We start from the raw sequence: 22,518 nt of genomic DNA, 5'->3' as shown, positions 1-22,518 counted from the left end.
GGGTTTATTTGCACACATCTGTAATTATCTGACGTGGACTCTACCTCATGAATTATTAACTGAAATCTCAGGGAATCAATGGATTCCTTGAAAGGAGAATGAATGAGACACCGCAGTCTAGGCCAAACTCACTCTGAGGGGGGGCTGCACTGCAGTCACCACTTGACGCAGCACATTCTCCGCTCGGCGCTGACTGGGTTAACACATGACCCAATCAGGTACCTCGATGCTTGTACTGCGCCTAGCAACAAGCCCCTCATAGCCCCGCCCATTCCTGGCGACCCCCCCCCCATCCTCACGTCTTGTACTTGTTTGTTCCTTTCTTCAGTCCCATGAACGGCTTTTCTCTTTGTCCCTCTCTCCGATTGGTCGTTCCTCCGACGAGGGGCGGGGCGTTTCCGCGAGTTCAGTAAACAAGTTCGGACGCTGATTGGAGGGTTGAGCTGTCAGTCGCTGCGATGGGCTGTAAACTGTCTCGGTGGCTCCGCCCCTATGGACAGAGTAATAATAAGAGCGAGTGGCTGCAGGGGGATAGGATACTGAGTGAGAAGTGGATGGGTGGTGGTACTGGTCTGGTACTGGTCCATACTGGTGAGCTGCTGGATAGCCTTTAGGGGAGACGTTATCGTTTCGGCTGGAGGACATCCCTTCAAGTGCCAATCCTGTGCTCGGGTTGCATCAGCTGCTGCACATTGTAAGAGGTGAGTGACATTCTGCCTGCTGGGCTTGGGGTGCAGGGGTCACCCCTGGGTGCAATGCTGCCACCATACAGTCAGTGGGTGCACAGGTGCTGAGAAGATTTTAGAGATGTAGCACCCTTACCCATGATGCAGTGCTGTCTCTGTCTGGTGGGACTACAAGTACCAGCATGCCCTTGAATGGACATATAGGTCCACCATAGCTATCATTGTTCCTCTGCACCATATACATAATTTGTTTCCAACCTGTGACCCCCCCCCCCCCTCCTTTCCTCCAGCTGCTGTAAAACTACAACCCCCAGCATGCTGTGACACCCGCAGTATGATGGGGGTTGTAGATTTGCTAAAGCTGGAAAGGTGCATGTGTGAAACCGCTACTCTAGTGGCATAATGGACAGTTCTGTAGCTTTGTGCTTTAGTTCCCAGCCTATTTCAAGATCTCTGCTTGCTGTCAGCAAATAGCAATATTCTTGATTGCCTCCTGACCTGGTCAAGCAGAGGGTTTGTTACAGTGCCTTCTACACAATCGTTTGCTACAATGTATCAGCCTGGGGGGGTTGTTTAGACTGGACTGGATACAATTGTAGCAAACCCTCAGCTGTGAGAAGAATTAGGATACGTTCTGCAACTTTGTGTTTCAATTGCCTACCTTTTTCAAGAACTCTGCTTGCTTTCGGCAAATGGAAATATTTATTGTTTGCCTCTGCAGACCGAAAGAAAGGCCCAGCCCTAGTTCTGCTGAGGGTTTGTTACAATGCATCCTCTGTGAGCTAAAGAGTAAGACGTCCTGAGCAAGGAGGTCTCCCCTTTCTAAATTGTTTACTACAGTGTATCAGCCTGGAGTCTAGACTGGACTGGATACAATTGTAGCAAAGTCTCAGCTGTGGGAAGTATTAGGATAGGTTACACTAGGTTTCTAGTCACTGACAGCAAGCGTTTGGCATAGGTATTAGAAAGTTGCAGAAACTTTTTATAATTACCCTGCAGTCTGCCAGTCAAGTGAGGGGGCAGCAAGTGACCTGTGGGGTATAAGGACATCGTGCATGCCATAGAAGGTGGCATCCCAGATAGGTCATGGTGGTAGAGGGGGGGGGGGGTTAAGGGTAGGTGCCCACCATGCACAGCTAGTCAATCCTAGGTGACCATGCATTATATATCGGGGGGTGTCCCATAAAGTCCCTGGCGCTGCCCACCTACCCCAGACTGGCACGCACTAGTTGCCCTTTGTCTTTATACTTTGCCCGCTCTTCTGTTACATAACGTCTAGTATCTCGCAGCCTGTCGCTGCTGGATGCCCGCCCGGGTACAACCCCCCCGCTGTTCCATGAATTATTATCTGTACTTCGGTAGCACGTCGCGCCCTGATAACTTTTATTGAGCATTGCACCCTGGCATCACTTAAAGGGACACGCTCCTGATATTTCACCTTTACTCATGATGCCGTCTCCCTGTCTAGGTAAAGAGGTCGATCTCCGCGCGCCAACATGAAGTTTGCCAGGTTCCTGCTGAAAAATGCCGCCCTCGCCAATGCCCCCAAACAGATTGAGAGGTTCAGCCGCTACTCGCCCTCGCCTCTGTCCATGAAGCAGTTCCTCGACTTTGGTAAGTGTTTTCTTGACTATGCTTAGGTTGCCCAAAGTGCCAAGTACAGTGCCTTGCAAAAGTATTCACCCCCTTGTGTTTTTTTTCGTGTTTTGGAGCCTCACAACCTGGATTGTTTGAGGATTTGCATCATTTAATTTACAGAACATGCTGACAACTTAGAAGATTTTTATTTATTTATTGTAGAGCAAACCACATCCTCTGGATAGATCATCAGCATCTGATCGGCGGGGGTCCGACACCCAGGACCCCCGCCAATCAGCTGTTTGAGAAGGCAGCGGCGCTCCAGCAGCGCCGCGGCCTTCTCGCAGTTTACCGCAGGCCCAGTGACGTCACGACCAGTATCAACTGGCCTGGTCGTGGCTAAGCTCCATTTAAGTGAACAGAGCTTAGCCGCGCCCAGGCCAGTTGATACAAGTCGTGACGTCACTGGGCCAGCGGTAAACAGTGAGAAGGCCGTGGTGCTCCTGGAGCGCCGCTTCCTTCTCAAACAGCTGATCGGCGGGGGCCCCGGGTGTCGTACCCCCGCCGATCAGATGCTGATGATCTATCCAGAGGATAGATCATCAGTTTAAGCAAACTTCAGAACCCCTATAAAGGGCTCATGCACACGTCCGTGCCGTTTTTTGCAGTCAGCAAATTGCTGATCCGCAAAAACCGGATACCGCCCATGTGCCTTCTGCAATTTGCGGAACAGAACCGGAGGACCATTATAGAAATGCCTATTCTTATCCGCAAAACAGACAAGAATAGGACATGCCTCATAATTTTTGCGGGGCATCTTTTTTGCGGGGCTGTCAGCATCTTTTGCAGACCCATTGAAATGAATGGTTCTGTATACGGAATCAAAATACGGCCCGTATATGGGACGCAAAAAAAAAAAGTTTGTGTGCATGAGCCCTAAGGCCTCATGCACACGACCGTTGTGTGCATCCGTGGCCGTTGTGCCGTTTTCCGTTTTTTTTCACGGACCCATTGACTTTCAATGGGTCCGTGGAAAAATCGGAAAATGCACCGTTTGGCAGCCGCATCCGTGAGCCGTGTTTCCTGGCCGTGAAAAAAATATGACCTGTCCTATTTTTTTCACGGCCAACGGTTCACGGGCCCATTCAAGTCAATGGGTCCGTGAAAGAACACGGATGCACACAAGATTGGCATCCGTGTCCGTGATCCGTGGCCGTAGGTTGCTTTCATACAGACGGATCCGAAGATCCGTCTGCATAAAAGCTTTTTCTGATCTAAGTTTTCACTTCGTGAAAACTCATTTCCGACAGTATATTCTAACACAGAAGCGTTCCCATGGTGATGGGGACGCTTCTAGTTAGAATACACTGCAAACTTTGTACAAGACTGCCCCCTGCTGCCTGGCAGCACCCGATCTCTTACAGGGGGATATGATAGTACAATTAACCCCATCATATCCCCCTGTAAGAGATCAGGGCTGCCAGGCAGCAGGGGGCAGACCCCCCCCCCCTCCCCAGTTTGAATATCATTGTGCGGCCCCCCCCCCCCTGTTGTTAACTCGTTGGTGGCCAGTGTGCGCACCCCCCTCCCTCCCTCCCTCCCTCTATTGTTTTAATACATTGGGGCCAGTGTGCGCGCGCCCCCCCAACCCCCCCCCCTCCCTCCCTCTATTGTTTTAATACATTGGGGCCAGTGTGCGCGCACCCCCCCAACCCCCCCCCTCCCTCCCTCTATTGTAATCATCATCGGTGGCAGCGGAGTAGAAGATTTTCATACTTACCTGGCTGCTGGCTGCTGCGATGTCTGCGTCCGGCCGGGAGCTCCTCCTACTGGTAAGTGACAGCAATGCGCCGCACAGACCTGTCACTTACCAGTAGGAGGAGCTCCCGGCCTGACACAGAGATCGCAGCAGCCAGCAGCCAGGTAAGTATGAATCTTCTACTCCGCTGCCACCGATGATGATTACAATAGAGGGAGGGAGGGGGGGGGGGGGTTGGGGGGGTGCGCACACTGGCCCCAATGTATTAAAACAATAGAGGGAGGGAGGGGGGGTTGGGGGGGCGCGCGCACACTGGCCCCAATGTATTAAAACAATAGAGGGAGGGAGGGGGGGTTGGGGGGGCGCGCGCACACTGGCCCCAATGTATTAAAACAATAGAGGGAGGGAGGGAGGGGGGTGCGCACACTGGCCACCAACGAGTTAACAACAGGGGAGGGGGGGCCCACTGGCCACCAATGAGTTAAAAACAGGGGGGGGGGGTCTGCCCCCTGCTGCCTGGCAGCACCTGCCAGGCAGCAGGGGACAGTCATGTACACAGTTTTTTTTGTATATTCTAACCTGAAGCGTCTCCATCACCATGGGAACGCCTCTGTGTTAGAATATACTGTCGGAAATGAGTTTCACGATGTAGCTCATATCCGACAGTATATTCTAACATAGAGGCGTTCCCATGGTGATGGGGACGCTACAAGTTAAAATATACCATCGGATTGGAGAAAACTCCAATCCGATGGTATAACAGAACTCCAGACTTTACATTGAAAGTCAATGGGGACGGATCCGTTTGAAATGGCACCATATTGTGTCAACATCAAACGGATCCGTCCCCATTGACTTGCATTGTAATTCAGGACGGATCCGTTTGGCTCCGCACGGCCAGGCGGACACCAAAATGACTTTTTTTTCATGTCCGTGGATCCTCCAAAAATCAAGGAAGACCCACGGACGGAAAAACGGTCACGGATCACGGACCTACGGACCCCGTTTTTGCGGACCGTGTAAAAAAACGTTCGTGTGCAGGAGGCCTAAGTCTGACCACAGATTTTCTATGGGATTGAGATCTGGGCTGTGACTCGGCCATTCCAACACATTTGTTTCCCCTCAAACCTCTCAGTGTTGCTGTAGCCGTGTGTTTGGGTCATTGTCCTGCTGGAAGAAGAACCTCCGTCCTAGTCTCAGATCACGCACAGAGTGGGACAGGTTCTGCTCAAGAATATCCCTGTATTTAGCACCATCCATCTTGCCCTCCACTCTGACCAGTTTCCCAGTTCCATCCCCCAGTATGAGGCTGCCACCACCATGTTTCACTGTGGAGATGGTGTTTTTTGGGTGATGTGATGTGTTGGGTTTGCGCCAGACATAGTCTTTTCTTTGATGGCCAAAAAGTCAAATTTTAGTCTCAGAGCACCTTCCTCCATACATTTTGGGAGTCTCCCACAGGCCTTCTTCCAAACTCACAACGCGCCTTATTGTTTCTAGCTGAAAGTAATGGCTTTCTTCTGGCCACTCTGCCATAAAGCCCAACTCGATGGAGCGTACGGCTTATTGTCGTCCTATGTACAGATACTCCAGTCTCTGCTGTGGAACTCTGCAGCTCCTCCAGGGTTACCTTAGGTCTCTGTGCTGCCTCTCTGATTAACGCCCTCCTTGCCCGGTCCGTGAGTTTTGGTGGGTGGCCGTCTGTTGGCAGGTTTGCTGTTGTGCCATGTTCTTTCCATTTGGTTATGATAGATTTGATGGTGCTCCTGGGGATCATTAAAGATTTGGATATTTTTTTTTATAACCTAACCCTGACTTCTACTTCTCAACAACATTGTCCCTTACTTGTTTGGAGAGTTCCTTGGCCTTCATGGCAGTGTTTGGTTAGTGATGCCTCTTGCTTAGGTGTTGCAGCCTCTGGGGCCTTTCAAAAACGGTGTGTATATGTAATGACAGATCATGTGATGCTTAGATTGCACACAGGTGACATAATTTCACTAATTATGTGACTTCTGAAGGTAATTAGTTGCACCAGAAGTTTTTATGGGCTTCCTAACAAAGGCACATGGCAATTTTCTGTTTTCTATTTCTAAACAATAGTTTTATTTATATATTTTTCTAATTTAGCTTCACCAACTTAGACTATTGTGTTCTGATTCAGATTAACAAAACATTGAACTTAAGGCTGTAATGTAACAAAACACAAAAAAAGTCAAGGGGGGGGGGAGGGTGAATACTTTTGCAAGGCACTGTAGGCAGCCTGTAGAACAAACCAAATCTGTCACCTCTCCCAGCATGTCTGTATTTTATTTTTAGTTAAATTTTATTCTGCATTGCGCCATTCCTCTGTTATTCCTCCTGGAAACCTACGAATGACTTGACAGTTGGAGGGTTGACCCTACGCCGCCTCTGATTGGACCATCTCAGGCTGCGTAGCGACCACGCCGACAACTGGTAACACCCAGTTGTCAATTTATTCAATAATTTCCAGGAGGAATTACAGAGTGCATCTGTTCTAAGAAAATGCCAATGAATTTAAATTTCATGAAAAATACTTAGAAGCGTCAGCAGAGCTGAGTGAGGACGGAGCGGATTCTGGCGGACACGGAGCAAGGCTCTCGATGCACGAGACTTTCCCTTTAAGCATTTCCCCTCTGTGTAACCCGTGTCATTTACTATGGCTCAACCCTGTCCCCAAGTAAACTCGCGGCGCCTCCTGCTGACGGTCTTTGCTGATGCTCGATAAATTGACAGCCAGAAAAGTACCAGCGAGACGATTTTAAGCGGAATACGGGGGATTTCTGTGTCCGGGTTCATTAAAGGGACAGTACACCTTAAACCCTTCCTACTAGAGTCTGTTGCTCTCTGTTATCAGTCAGTCCAAGGGGAATGTAGTTCTCATCGGGAATATTTGCATTCGTGGGTAGCGGTGTCCCCTCTAAGGCCATGTTCACACAGCATGTATTCCGTGACCAGTCTGCATCCACGTTGCCGTGCATTCAGTGACATGTGACTTCCCGACGCAGTGCCAGGTGGTTAGAATTTCCACAACGTGGATTTGTCGCAGATCTGCCACCGATATTAACCTTTGCTCATCCACGATGGAAATCCTCTGCGTAATTTGACACGCTGCCAATTCAAAATCCAGACCGCAGTTTAGTTAATTTTTTTTTTTTTTTTTTTTTTTTCTCTCCTCTCCTTTTCTCTCTCCTCCACTTTGCTGCTATGGATCTGCTGCACACGAATCCGTAGCGTCAACGTCCCCATGTGGACCTTCCCTAAAGGTTTCATGGATTTGAAACGTGCATTAAATGGGATGAGCGTTCGCATCCTACGCATGTGAATAAGATTTGCCTGCGCCAGTTTGGCCAGTTCGCATGCTTCTTATGTTGCACGGAAATGCTGATAATACTCACACAGATCTGCCATACACCCCCAAAGACAGAAATCTTAAAGGGGTTGTTTTCTTTTAGTGACTGAACAGGTCCCTGATCTCAGCATCCGTTTTGACGCTGCGGCCAGTCGTTGGCTGCAGCAGTCACCTAACGCAGTGTCAAATAAAACCTGATGTTGATGAAGGGAGTCCCGGGGGCAGAGATGGAGCCGGAGTCCAACAGCAGGGATCAGCTAAGAATGATCACCATGACGGGTCCAGACACTCTGGGGAGGGTCTGTAGAGAAGGTCACTAAAGGACAACAACCCCTTTAAGTGCAAGCCTCAGAGTTTAGCAGCAAGTCAGGCACGTGCGGTGCAGAGCGTAGGCTGAAATGTATATCTCTTTGGGGCGGGGGAGGGGCACAGGCTGCTTTGTCCACTTGTTTTTCACACACTGTCCGTGTCCTCTGCTCTCTAGTAAACAAGCTGCTCTGCCCGTCCTCTGCACATACCGCCATGCGGTACACAAGGCTTTCCTGAGCACGGTATGTTTCCTGTCAATGTACTGCAAGCAAAGGGAAATATTTCTCATTCTTGTGTCCTTGGGTGAAGAATATTTTCTCGCTTTTGCAATAAAATCAAGTTGTCAGCGTCTAAGGCTCGGCCTGGTCGACAGCTTCGGTTTGTAAAACGCGTAGGGTTGCAGGCTCGGGTGCAGAAGCCGCATGGCTTCTGCACCCGAGTGTAGTGCGCCTCGTCTGGTGACCCACCCGCGGCTCTAGCACTAGTCCTGTAGCGGCGCCCCATGCTCCATACGGAGGGCGGCGCCCCATGCTCCATATACAGCCTTTCCATAGCTTATCAAACCATTTGTGCGTCTTCATGCAATTATGACAACTGTACTTCTCAAAGTTGCAGGTGACGCACCACTTTTTACAACCCGTATCGGATGCCTTTGCTCTTTGCACCAGACTTCAAAGAGTCCTAATCTAGGGTCACCCCTCGCTGAAATGGAGATTTCTGAGCTTTCTTGGTCTCCTGCATGCATAAGGAAGCTGGGCGACGACCACAGTTGGCAGCTATTTTTCTATTTTCCTATTCCAATTCTCTGCAGATGCACTGCTCATGTGTCAGTCTTCACTGCTGCTCTGGTATTTTAATTGCAGCTCAGACCTGGAGTGGTAGTATCAGAACCATTGTGAGACGCAGGGGTTGCAGCCTGCTGATTTTGGTTGTAGGGGCAGCTGCTTCCTGGTGACCTGGATTAGCCTGCAGTTACTGTGAGTCATTGGGGGTCATTTACCAAGACCGACGTTTTACACTGCTCTTTGTTTCCCTGCTGCGCTGCCAGAGGATTTGAAGTGTGCACCTCGTCATAAATTAGGTGCCCCTCCGATAGTCTGTGCACCTGGAGTAAAAACGACTACAGCCTCTAACTGGACTAGTTTATACTCCTCTTTTCAGGCATAAATATTAGTAAATTGGCCGAGGCCTGCCACTCCCAAGTAGCGAGGACAACGTAAAAACAAAAGTTGCAAAAATGGGTCCCAAAAACTGGATAAAAATGTTCGGAAATGACCCCCATTGTCTTCTCTGTTCTGCCCACATCAGGGGTTAAATGAACCATATTGATTAGGCAAATAAAACCCAGTCCGTTCTGGTGTAGGCGGCCATACACAGCGCCGATTTTCGGAGCCGCCTCCTGTTTTCTGTGTCTCAATCTTGGCCGCTTTTCTTGTGCAAATATCTTCTGTTTACACATTTAAAAAAAATACTGGTTTTCCATCGCTCCCGAAATTCGTCATGGACGCGGTGTTGAAATGCAGAGCAAATCGAAAAGACCAGGAAAATCTTTGAGGTCTTCTTTTTAAAAAAAATCAAAAGAAATTGTGGTTCTGTCTAAACGTGGGAAAGCTGGGTGGAAGCCACATGTGTTCTTTTCAAAAACGCGTCATGCAGGAGCTCTTAGGCTTCGTTCACGCTGCGCATTTTGCAAAGGCAAAATCAGCAGCGCGTTCCGCGGCAGAAAGCGCCATGGTTTTCCAATTGGAATGCCATTGACGCACTTACGGTTTGGCCCCAATGAATGGAGCTAAACCGCAAACGGTCGGATGCCGCAGGTTCCAGCACCATCCGTCAGTACGCTATGGGAAGAGAGGACACGTTCTTGGTGCGGTCACAGCTTGAAACTGCTGCTGGCCGCGTGAACAGCCGCACAGCCTCCCACGGAAATCAATTGGAGGCGGATTTTGCAGGCTTTTTGGGACGGATTGTACGCCAAAAGTCTGGCGTCAAAACACCATGTGGATGGGGCCTTAGCATTTTTCAGTCTTTTTGCTAACAAGTTCTCTATAGGGTTAAAATGCAGTGAAGAAAACGCTAGCGGTAAGACCAAAAAATGCCACAACAGCGCTTTTTTTTTTTTTTTTTTTTTTTTTTTTTTTTTGTACTAGTTAAAAAACCCGCTATAGCCAGCTTCATGCTTGTACAGCCCCTACATTTGCTTGCTTTTAGTGTAGACCTTTTTTTTTTTTTTTTTTCGGGCTTCCTGTTTTCGTGATTCTTAGAAGACTCTGACTTTCGCCTCATGTCTGAGGAATGACTTGATGCGGCTCCAGAAGCTTTTTAGGATCCTTACAGGGAATGCTGCAGATGGACTCAGCAGCTGCTGGGCTTCTCAGCAGGGGAAACTACTACTCCCAATAGGTACAGCTTGCAGTCTTCAAACCATGACCCTCTAGCTTTTGGCGAACCACAGCTCCCAGAATACCCTGACAGTCTGCTGCTCTATAGCTTAAGGTGAACTACAACTCCTAGCGTACCCTGATAGCCAGTAGTTCTCTAGCTGCTGAGAAGCTGCAAATCTCAATAGTCCTATCTTCTCCGTGGAAGCATTATTAATATGCTGTTGTGGGCATGTTGGGAGTTGTAGTTTCTAAAGTATCCATTAAAGGGGTATTCCAGCATAAAAAAAAACCATGGCTGCCTTATTAAAAAAACAGCTCCACTCCTGTGCACGGGTTGTGCCTGGAACTGCAACTCAGCACCACTGACACAGAGGGTTCTAAGCTGTAATACCACACACAAACTGTGGACAGGGGTGGTGCTGTTTTTGGCAAAACAGATACAATTTTAAAAAGCGGAGACCGCCATAGGCATGTATTGCTCTGTTCATCCTGGTCTATGAATAGAAAGCTAGAAGTACAGTGAAGCCTGACACATTGGCTATGCATTAATAGCAAGACAAGGGAGTGAAACTCTGGGTGACAGTGCAGGTGTATGCGATTCAGGGTCTTTGGAAACCTTGTAGCTGGGAGTTATAGTTCTCCCAGTCGCAACCTCTTCAGCAAGCTGGCGCTGTCAGCAGCAGACGGTGCAGGCCCCAGCTGCGGGCAGTGGCGCTGTCAGCAGCAGACGGTGCAGGCCCCAGCTGCGGGCAGTGGCGCTGTCAGCAGCAGACGGTGCAGGCCCCAGCTGCGGGCAGTGGCGCTGTCAGCGGCAGACGGTGCAGGCCCCAGCTGCGGGCAGTGGCGCTGTCAGCGGCAGACGGTGCAGGCCCCAGCTGCGGGCAGTGGCGCTGTCAGCGGCAGACGGTGCAGGCCCCAGCTGCGGGCAGTGGCGCTGTCAGCGGCAGACGGTGCAGGCCCCAGCTGCGGGCAGTGGCGCTGTCAGCAGCAGACGGTGCAGGCCCCAGCTGCGGGCAGTGGTGCAGGCCCGAGCTGCGGGCAGTGGTGCTGTCAGCAGCAGATAGTACATGCTGGCTCTATTGTCCATCCTGTTTACGTAAGCATCTCGGGTTCAACAGTGCAAGCGCCGACCTCAGATAAGGAGAGCACAGTTCAAGTGCGGCCCTGAGGTATTGGCAGCCGCTTATCAGATGTGATGACGAAGGGGGGGTGTTATCTGCTGATCCCCCAACTGATAATGGATGACGATAAGTGAAAAATATGTTTATGCCGTCCATTATTTGTAATACCTCCATTACAACATGCAGGTTTTTCATAGAAGCCATAGGAAACCGGCATGTTGTGCTGATGTTCTGTATTTGACACTTTTTGTATATCATAAGTCTCTCTTCATTCTCTGTCCTCAGGGTCGGCCAATGGCTGTGAGAAGACGTCTTTTGTCTTCCTGCGTCAGGAGCTTCCCGTCAGGCTGGCCAATATCATGAGGGAGATCTACATCCTTCCGGATCCATTATTGGGAACTCCGTCTGTACAACTCGTCCAGAGCTGGTGAGTACAGCCCTGTGCTTGTTAACCCTTGTGCGGCCTGTTATTATCTGTCCAGTTGGGATAAGATTTACATAGCGATGCACTTACACCCTGCACGTAGGAACACATGAGTGCAGTCATGACCTTGTGGGTGATTTGAAGAGTACCCATCTACTCTCCTTTTCTCAGATCTCTGAATCATGCCGTTCTTCTGCTAGATGGTTTCCTTTTGAATAGTTTGACCATTGGGGATGTGTCTATAGACAGTCTGACACTGACAGCACTGATTGTATACTGTCAGTCCATGCGGGGACACCCACTTGTCAGCTTATTAGTATGTTTCCAGGAGGAATAACTGAGGAACCGCACAATGTAGAGTTTTAGATAGATAGATATGAGATGATAGATAAATATGGGATAGATATGAGATATTAGATAGATTATAGATATTAGTTATAGAGAAATATTAGTGCTGAAGTCTTTAGTGCTGACTGCACATTTCTTCTTCTTCTTCCTCAGGTATATTCAGAGTTTGATGGAGCTGATAGAGTTTGTGGAGAAGAATCCAGAAGACCAGCGGGTGTTGTCAGAGTAAGTGTATGTGGCGGTGATTATAGCCGGAGGCGCTGGATGGGGTTGTCACCAATTACAGGGAACGTTCAGCCCTTGTGTACACAACACGCGAGCGCCCTGGGGGAAGGCAGCAGTATGCCGTAATGCTATTATAACGGTGACCTGCGGATTGTATGTTCTTATCATTTACAGTAGGGGGCGGGGGGAGATAACATATTATTGCTCCATATAATAAACTCCTCCTTCAGTTTTACAGAGACCCTGGTGCACATCCGGAATCGCCACAACAATGTCGTTCCTACCATGGCCCAGGGGGTGATAGAGTACAAGGAAGCCTTCGGTGTGGACCCCGTGACCAATCAGAACGTCCAGTACTTCTTGGACCGGTTCTACATGAGCCGCATTTCCATCAGGATGCTGATCAACCAGCACAGTAAGGAGCAGACTTTGGTGACCTAATTCTAACACTGAAACGATCGATCAGTGTTTCCTATGATGGAATATATTGACCAGTGATCTGTCCATGTGTGTGACGGGCGGAGCGAGCAGCCGGCTTGTTGCGCAGCCATCCTCCAAACCTGTTGCAATATGTTCCTTCTAGGGCTCTGTTCGCACTACCATGAATCTGTCACCTATATTTGACCTATAGAAGTAATTCTACTGTGTCGCCTGGGCATGCACACCACAGCACATAGTAAGGGCATCAGCATCACTGTATGTACTGCGCATGAGCAGCGCCGCTGGCCTTGTTGGTGTGCAGGCGTCGCTGCACATACGCAGTACATACAGTTTGGCTGATGCCCTTACTATGTACTGTGTGCGCAGGCAAAGAGGCCATCTTGCGCACGGGGGGGCATCAATGATGTCACAGGGAGTAAGGAGCCCCCAAGGGGACACAGTGGGCTAGGCAGGCTTGTGCGCTTTAAAATTTTGGAAATTCACACTTTGTGCCTAATTTGCATATAGAGTAAACATTATTTTCAAATGCAGAAAAGAATACTAAAGGTATATATTAAAACCATTCCAGCACCGCAGCATTACTTCCAGAGGCTGAGTATTGGTGACCGCTTCCCTTTAACGCTGGGTTCACACCTAGGCGTTTCTCAAACGCGCGTTTCTATGCGCGTTTTTGTTGCGCGTTTTATGCACTTTTTTTTAATAGTGAACGCGCGTTTGGGTGATTGACAGCAGTGTTGTCCAAAGAGTCTATGGCCCAAATGCGCGTCAAACGCGCCAAAAAAAGCTCCTGTACTTGTTTGAGCGTCGGGCGTTTTACAGCGCGATCGTATGCGCTGTAAAACGCCCAGGTGTGAACCCTTCCCATAGGGAATCATTGGTTCTTGCCTGTTGTGCGTTTTACAGCGCGTAGGAACGCGCTGTAAAACGCTCAGGTGTGAACCCAGCGTAAAGGAGAAATTACCGCTCTGAAAGATCCACATTCAAGCAGATCTCATCAAATCCGATGCTGCAGACTGCACTGGTCAGAAAAAAAAAAACACTGGACCCTAAAACTAGAAATAAGTCCTATCTGTATCTGTTCCTGGGAAAGCTGGGTGATGACATATAAGGCTGCTATTATAGCTTCAGAAGCCGCTGCCACCCAACTCTCCTTCAGTCCTGAACAGCAGCTCTGCCTAGTTATGCAGTAATACAGTAGAAGATTGGGAAAGCTGTGTGAGGACTTGTAGCGGTATGTCCGCATGCCATGGATTTGCAGCAGGTTTTAACCCTCTACACTGAAAGGGATCAAAATCTGCAGCAGAAACTGACCTCCCACGGATGTAAAGATCTGCGCCACGGCCAATATCTGCATGAGGAGTGTCTGCAGCGTGTGGCTGAGATTTGTTCCCATTTCATCCACTTTGCCGCCTCTGTATTCTGCTGCGAGATTTCTGTCCCGTGTGGATGCACCTTAAAGGGATTATAATTATTTTTTTATCTAATGCCCGCATCCTGAAACGGGAGATTCCTACTTACCTGCTCCTGTCCTCGCACTCCCTCCGCTACGTCCCTGTTCCGGTCCCCGGGGTGTTTACATCTGAAACTGCGTGGATATGGTCACATGCTCCACTGCAGCAAATCGCTGGCTTCAGTTGTGATGCACTGCTTGTGGCCACATCACTGCTGACGCCATTTATTGGCTGCAACAGTGGCTGCATGTGACCATATCCATGCAACCCTGGATGGAACGTGGACATAAAAGAGGCAGCGTGGATTTCTGGAGCGGCGGGGGGCAGGTAAGTATGAATCTTCAGTTTCCGCAGGCAGGCTACGGGCATCAGATAAAAAGTAAAGGAGTTGTCGGGTTTCAGGAGGAAAGTGGATAACCCTGGGGATCAGCCTGCAATTGGGAACTGCTCAGTACTTACCTGGCAGGTCCAGCGCTGGTTCAGTCTGCAGCAGTGACGTCACGTCGAACGCGCTGTCGCTGCAGTCCATCCTGATCGGACCCATAGATTAGATGTGAGGGCTTGTTATGGCGTGCGGTATGTGCTCCCGGCACCCCTCGCTTCTAAAAAAGAAAAATGACACAAAGAGCAACTTAATGAAAGGTTTGAACTTTACAACTCAGCAACGAGCATAGTTCAAGAAAACAAGGTCAGAGTGCGGCTGAGCAGAGCGCTGACTGATAAAATCCGCTGATTTGCACTTTCTATCAATTCTCTTTCCTGGAAATGTTTTTCTCTCTGTATCCATGAATCTTGGATATCTTGTTTCTGAGATTGTCTGGCCGCCGATCCAGCATTGACTGGTATTATTGCATGAATGTAACAGGTTATATCTGATTGGTCATTTGTCTTCATTTCAGCCCTTCTGTTTGACGGCGGCACGAACCCCGCACATCCCAAACACATTGGAAGCATCGACCCAAACTGTGACGTCGTGGAAGTTGTGCACGGTAAGGGACAGGGCTTTGGACATTTTAAAGGGTAACTCGACCACAGTGCAAACTGATCGAGAGAATATTTATTAGGGGGGGGGGGGGGGTCCATTCCCGTTGTTTATATTATTGCTGCTCTATAACAATCCCCCCATGATCAGCTTAAATTGGTTAACCATCTGCTGTTGGTAATGAAGGTATTGACAGTTCCCCGTATCCTCTAATGGTAGAAGAAAAAACATGACAACGTAAATACTAAATGTATGAATCTTAATCTGTTTCAGATGCCTTTGAGAATGCCAAAATGCTGTGCGACCAGTATTATTTATCTTCTCCTGATCTTGTGATCAAACAGACTAATGGTAAGTAAAAACAAAAAGGCTCTCGTTATGTTCACATAGTAATTAAATGGTTAAACTGCACTCAAAGGGAATCACCACCGTCCTCTAAATGCAACCAAAATTCTGTATTCCCTTCTGCAGTCGCCAGCAGAGGGAGCTGACTGCATACTGTGCGTACATTGAACTACATTGTAATGCAGTATGCAGTAAGCTCCCCCTAGTGGTGGCTGCAGAAAGGCCAAATATCCCTTTTAAATCATTTATTAAATTCTCTCTCATTTGGTATAATATAATAGATTATATAACATTATATATAAAATGAGCATTGAGAAACAAAACTCCAAAGGACAGTGAAGAATAGATGTACGTCCTGCCTCTGAATAACGGCGCTGTTTCCTTCCTGTAGGTAAAACTGCTGGGCAGCCGATAAATATCGTCTACGTCCCTTCCCATCTCTATCACATGCTGTTTGAGCTTTTTAAGGTATGATGATTCTCTATAGTGGGGGTGTATATGTATGTGTGTGTGTGTGTGTGTGTGTATATATATATATATATAGGGACCACTTCAATAGAAACATAAATTCACTTTCTAGGGACTTCTTAGCGCAGTCACGGACGCCTTAGTTTTTTTTTTTTTTGTTTTTTTTCCCCTGCAACAGAAGATTCATACTTACCGGCTCCATGCCACTCCGGTCCTCCACGCTGACCCCACAGTCTCCATCTTCCAGTCTCTGCGTTATTTACATGCACCGCTCCAGCCAATGACTGGCTTCAGCGGAGGCCCGCTGCTCGTGGCCACATCACTGCTGAAGCCAGTCATTGGCTGGAGCAGTGCTTTGTGACCATGCCCATAGCCAGCCGGATGTAAACGCTCCGTGGACCTGAAGATGGAGACAGTGGAGGACCAGAGCAGCGTGGAGCTGGTAAGCATGAATGTTCCGTTTCGGGGCCATGCTGCAGGCACTTGATTAAAAATATATTTTACTGGAAAACCCCTTTAAGCTGGCTATAGACCTCTGCCGCAGAAGAAGCGATATATACGGAGGTGGAAGGTGTCTTCTGTCTCTGCCACATCCCATAGTCATGCATTGGGTGCTGTTGTGTACGTCTTTGAGGGATGCATTAAGGCGCTGTTTTTGCGGCAGCTTTTTGTTCTTTGTAATAGCCCCACTCCATAGGCGTCAGTGGGAAAACGTTTAAATAATGGGATCAAATGCTGCATCAAAATGGGGCATTACACGGCCTTCTGGGAAACCAGTAGGCATTCTGGATGTGTTCTCTGCTCCAGCTAATTAAAGGAAATCCCAGTCATGCTCTGCCCTATTAATTCCAAGTACCCTGTATACGTGCTGGCAGTGCAGCCCGGGGCATAGCTTTCTGGGATGTCTCGCAGGTCTCCCCATATCCTATGTCGTCCCTTTCAAACGCAGAGGCTCTGGTTTCATTGGCTGCCGGCTAAATTTAGTGCTTGACCCCATAATGACACTAGACGGATCAGCCCGGGTCGTCCAGACCAAGGAAATGGACATGAAATAGAAAAGCTCCCTTTCGTGAGGGGTCCACACAGGGTAGGGGGCGCTGCAAGTTGAGAAATGTTTACCCTATAGAACAATGTTACAGTCTTGGGGTGTATTAACCCGATAATAATAATGGTCCTAATGGTCTTCCCTGCAGAGAACACTGTCAAACGGCTCCACGTATCCTGTCTCCCTATAGCTCAGCTCCCCGTATCTTGGTTCCCCACGTCCTGGCTCCTGGTATCTCTGCTCCCTGGGCTTGTGTGTGTGTGTGTGTGTATTAAGGTTTCCAGGGCTTTATACGTCATCAATATGAGATCAGTTGGGGTCTTTCAATATAGGATCTAATATCTTGTAGTCAACAACAGAGAAGCGTCCCAAGAGGGGTCCCGGCAGCCGCTTATCTCCTAACATTTGTCTGTTTCTTCTTACCCCTAGAACGCCATGCGGGCCACCGTGGAGAGCCACGAGACCAATCCCTCCCTGCCCCCCGTGAAAGTGAATGTCGTCCTGGGGAAGGAGGACCTCACCATTAAGGTAAGTACCTGGAAGGATGACGCAGACACCATCTGTTCCCCGGCTCCGCGTCTCTGCACACACCGCTCATTAATCAGGGCAATAAATAGAACTAATGAACATAGACGGCAGCAATCTATGCAACTAATGGCCGGAGCGCGAGATAAACGCCGTTACCAGATCCCGCCAGACTGAACGAGGCAGTGTCAGTATTTCCTGCCTTATCTTCATTCACTAACGTGATAGCTGAGCAGGGCGGCCATTGCAATATCGCCACCCAACTTTCCCAGGCTCCTGACTGGGAGCTGTGCCTAGTTACATTGCAGAAGTAAGCAGACGCGATGTTCAGGACTTTAGGAAAATTGCCTATGGAAGCCAGTACAATTCCAAACAGTTTTCAAGAACTTGCTGTCAGTGAATAGAAACATTTGTGAATCCTAAAGATGCCGAAAGCCAGTCCTGTTTGTACTGCTGTGACATATTTGCTATAATCACACCCCTTTTCAAAAGGACACTCCCAATTTACACTAGACCACACCCCTTTAGGTGTCACAACTCCACCCCCTCAATGCACATTTGGGCACCAGTTAAAGTCTTCTATCCTTGTTCTTATTAGATATCTGATAATGGAGGAGGGGTCCCTTTAAGAAAAATAGAGCGTCTCTTCAGTTACATGTATTCCACAGCTCCCATGCCCATGATGGACAACTCACGCAACGCACCGCTGGTAAGTGAAATGGGTCACAAATGGGCGGGGCTTATGCAGATGGCGTTTCCGGGTGGATCACAACCCAATGACGTTGCACTAAAAATAAGTAAGCGTTTATAAAGCATATAAGCAGCATGAAAGGACTGGAGACAGCAGATGGAGTTTGTCAGTGGTCACAGAGCTAAGCAGAATTTAGCAGGGCACATAAGAACTTTTGTTTTTCTCTGTGAGTTACATAGGACTGCAGAGCTTAAAGGGATTGTCAGCTTTAAAAATGGTTTTCTGAATCAAATTACGTCTTTGAGTCAGTTATCACAAATTCGGCACTGCTGCATCTGTTTATTTAGTAGGTTGCCTACTTTAGGCAGACCCTTTCATCAGAAAGATTTTCCACCCATCAGCTGCTAGTTTTGGGATGAACCCAGCTGCAAATGTTCAGTTTCCCTGCAGCTCCCCTGCAGGAGAAATGAAGAATTGCACAGCTCAAAATCAATGGCTTTCCATGCGTTTTCTGTGCTATACAATTTAGCGCAGCTGTACATGTGTATATTACAGCTCATTAATAATACCCTTTTTTATTTTTCAGGCCGGTTTTGGGTATGGTTTGCCAATCTCTCGCCTTTACGCCAAGTACTTTCAAGGGGATCTAATGCTGCATTCTATGGAAGGTTTTGGGACCGACGCCGTCATTTACCTGAAGGTAGCGCATGGATATTATAATGCATTGTGTTATCCTATCACGCCGTTTATTTAGTCGCTTGTGGTTTTAGCCACGTACAATAAAGTACAACGCTCCTTTATGGCCAGTTCAGTGATCGTATCAGGAAACAACATGACTAGGTTGTTATAGTGCCCAGAACACCGCCATCTATGGGCTGTGTATGGTGCTGCACCCTTACTTGTATGAGGCTGAGCTGCTATATCACTCCAGTAATATACGAGAAGGAAGCATTCATGTTTTTCTGATTTTATTCATATTTGGGAATTTCAGGTTAAGCAATTCTCTAATATAGTCCTCTTTATAGGCAGCATCTGGCTCTTCCCCTGGAGGAAGTGTGCATTGTGTCTCCCTGTGAGGGTCACAGAGAGAGAACCGTGTACTTGCGGTCACATATAATGAAACACCCTGTACTCTGCAGAGAGGAAGGACACACTCCACGGCTTTAGCACTGCTTCCTCTGGCAGCTGTGGGATCTGATATGAGAAAACAATGCTAGATACAAGCCGAAGAGAAAAGCAAACCAACAGACCACATATATGAGCACGAGTGGTATCACTTTGTAAATAGACTATATTACTTATCCTAAATTACATCCTGTATTATACTGCAGAGCTGCACTCACTATTCTGCTGGTGGACTCACTGTGTGCATACATTACTGATCCTGAGTTACATCCTGTATTATACCCCAGAGCTGCACTCACTATTCTGCTGGTGCAGTCACTGTGTACATACATTACTTATCCTGTACTGATCCTGAGTTACATCCTGTATTATACTCCAGAGCTGCACTCACTATTCTGCTGGTGCAGTCACTATGTACATACATTACATTACTTATCCTGTACTGATCCCGAGTTAAATCCTGTATTATACTCCACAGCTGCACTCACTATTCTGCTGGTGCAGTCACTGTGTACATACATTACTTATCCTGTACTGATCCTGAGTTACATCCTGTATTATACTCCAGAGCTGCACTCACTATTCTATTTCTTTACTTAGTACAGGATACACACAGGAGTATAATACAGGATATAACTTGGGACACAATGTGTGTCCTCAACAACTGTTATATTGATGTGATTTGTTTGCATTTCTGTAGGCGCTATCCACAGAATCCATAGAGAGACTACCAGTCTTCAACAAGTCTGCGTGGAAGCATTATAAGTTGTGCACAGAGGCCGATGATTGGTGTATTCCCAGCAGTGAACCAAAGAACCTCGCAAGGTAGATGATTCCTGAAGCTGAGGACGTAGGAATAAAGGGATCAAGCACTTAATTGCACAGTTATAACGCCCGGAGCAGGGAGCAGAATTGTACTGTACTGTGCTGGAGCTGGCCGCGGATGCAACAAGGAGAGCCAGTCACCGATCCAATCTCTGTAGCGAGTAGTTCTATATCTCACCAATCTTCCAATATTCCCATTTCTGGTGCCTCACTGTCAAAATCCAAAAATCACCACGTGTCAATAACCATTCATGATCTAGGCGGATGAAGCAAAGAAAACCTTCAACGTCTAGTAAAGCAAAGATCTCGCCAGAATCCATTTGGATCTGCAAAGAAGACTTTTAGCCGTATGGTCCCTATGGAATATCCCATCCATAGAGTAACCTGTGTGGCACATCGCCCCTCCTCCACGACCACAACATTATTATTTTTTTCCCCATACGTTATATATGGTATTAGGAAGGCAAATTCCTTTAACCCATTATTCTGCTTCTTATACTGTTCGTTCCAAAGACCTAAGAGGAGGGTTTTCTGTTACTGCCAAAAAAATTATAATGTTCCTGCGATGCCATAATTCTGGTGTCAACGCATTTTGGTCACCTCACTAGAGGGATATCACAACCGAGAATGTAAAGCTGAATGTGTGGAGCAATCGAGCAGGATCTGTACTAGTATAAGTAATATTTTAAAGTTTTTTTTTTTATTGAGACCATAGAGCTGATGGTCAAAACGCGTGGGAGGGATCCACGGCTAACTGAGTTTTTGTATGGTTTCAGTCTGCATACAGCATGTACTGAATGATACCACTACTCATGCAAAAAAGAAGTGAAAACGCGTTGGGTTCCAGCAGAATCTTATTTCTGTGTCCTTTACGTTATCTAAAAAGCACAAAAGTTATGCATTTTTTTAATAGTATTAATTTGTATCCTTTCTGCCTCCACAGCCGTGGGATCCGATATAGATCTAGGTGTGTGTGTGTGTGTGTGTGTGTGTGTGTGTGTGTGTGTGTGTGTGTGTGTGTGTGTGTGTGTGTGTGTGTGTGTGTGTGTGTGTGTGTGTGTGTTTTTTTTTTTTTTTTTTAAAAGATTCATTTGATGGATAAAAATCTAGTTTTGAGACATAACAAAAAGCTAACAATAATATATAAGCTGGATAAATGCATTTCTATTCACCTTCTGGGGGGGGGGCCCCCCCCCCCCCCCCCCTTCCCAATCATTTTCACGCCTTAGAGGGTTTACTTGGCAGAATATATTGATCTTGCTCCTCCTCCCTCCAGTCTTTCTTAAGCCTGGTTGCTTAGCAACCATTCAGCATTGTATCTGGGTGACCACTATTTGAGTCCAGGTAGCTATGTTACTTGTACAGAAGTAGTCACAGGAAACTATGTCTGCTATACAACAGGCTGCCTGTTTTTGGTGCACAGACTCGTTTTAGACTCATCCCACTCAAACTCCAGAGAGGAATGCACTGTAGCAAATGGAGATGTCCTTTAAATATATGTCTATTTCCCATTCATTTGTGAATTTTATTTCAATTTAAAACTTTTTTTTTTTTTTATACAATAAAAAAAAATCTGTTATAACATGCGCCCAATTGCTCAAATTTTTTTTTTTTTTTTTTATTGTTTCAAGATTGTGTGTAAACCTTGTTAATTTATTACAATGCCTTTGTTCATGTGCTGCGCCTCCGCTCTGGACATAACATTATTTTCAGATGTTGTAAAATGTCTTTTATGTCTCGTGTCCTGCGGTTTCTTAGAATGTTTTTCGTTAGAAATAAAATACTTGAAATGATAATGGTCTTAATTGGTGACCTGTAATGTTTAATATGTGATGAAATTGGCTGTAATGCTACTGAAATTTCTGCAGCCGCCACTAGGGGCAGCATACAGGTTTATTATTGTGATCAGGTCTTTCTGCAGTGAGCTCCCCCTAGTGGAGACCGCAGGAAGCCAAACTTTTATGAAGTACTAAGATAAAGACGATTAGTTCAGAAGTATTCTCGGGTGTACATGGATTGATTCTACCTGGTAAGTTCAGGTACCTCATATAGGGTAGAGAAAAAGAAAGAACGTCCCCCTGTGTGCGAACCGTCATAGAGAGTTTCCCTGATCGCACCAGGGATCACTACAAATTGCCACACTATATAAAATACATATAAGGAAACTAAGTGATCGGGTCAGATAAGCAACGCGTTTCACCAACGTACTGTCAGGTTCCTCAATACAGAGATAATAAACATAGCGACGTCACAGTAGAGGGAAAATAAACACAGTGATGTCACAGTACAGGGATAATACACAGTGATGTCACAGTACAGGGATAATACACAGTGATGTCACAGTACAGGGATAATAAACACAGTGATGTCACAGTACAGGGATAATAAACACAGTGATGTCACAGTACAGGGATAA

General features: G+C 47.3%; 1 protein-coding gene across 1 annotated transcript; it reads left to right on the top strand.

The window, feature by feature from the left end:
- Nucleotides 1–533: 533 nt before the first annotated feature.
- Nucleotides 534–21,643, top strand: PDK4 (pyruvate dehydrogenase kinase 4). Its single transcript, XM_044292926.1, has 12 exons — nt 534–701; nt 2,155–2,300; nt 11,493–11,634; nt 12,133–12,204; nt 12,435–12,619; nt 14,996–15,085; nt 15,352–15,429; nt 15,815–15,891; nt 17,366–17,464; nt 18,060–18,170; nt 18,739–18,852; nt 19,978–21,643. Exons 2-12 carry the CDS (start codon nt 2,183–2,185, stop codon nt 20,104–20,106), a joined length of 1,215 nt encoding a protein of 404 aa, XP_044148861.1. The 5' UTR covers nt 534–701; nt 2,155–2,182; the 3' UTR covers nt 20,107–21,643.
- Nucleotides 21,644–22,518: the final 875 nt, after the last annotated feature.

This window comes from Bufo gargarizans, chromosome 5 (genome assembly GCF_014858855.1).
Source record: "Bufo gargarizans isolate SCDJY-AF-19 chromosome 5, ASM1485885v1, whole genome shotgun sequence".
NCBI lineage: Eukaryota > Metazoa > Chordata > Amphibia > Anura > Bufonidae > Bufo > Bufo gargarizans.
The sequence above is the reverse complement of the archived record's forward strand: the minus strand, read 5'-3'. Positions and strand labels throughout refer to the sequence as shown.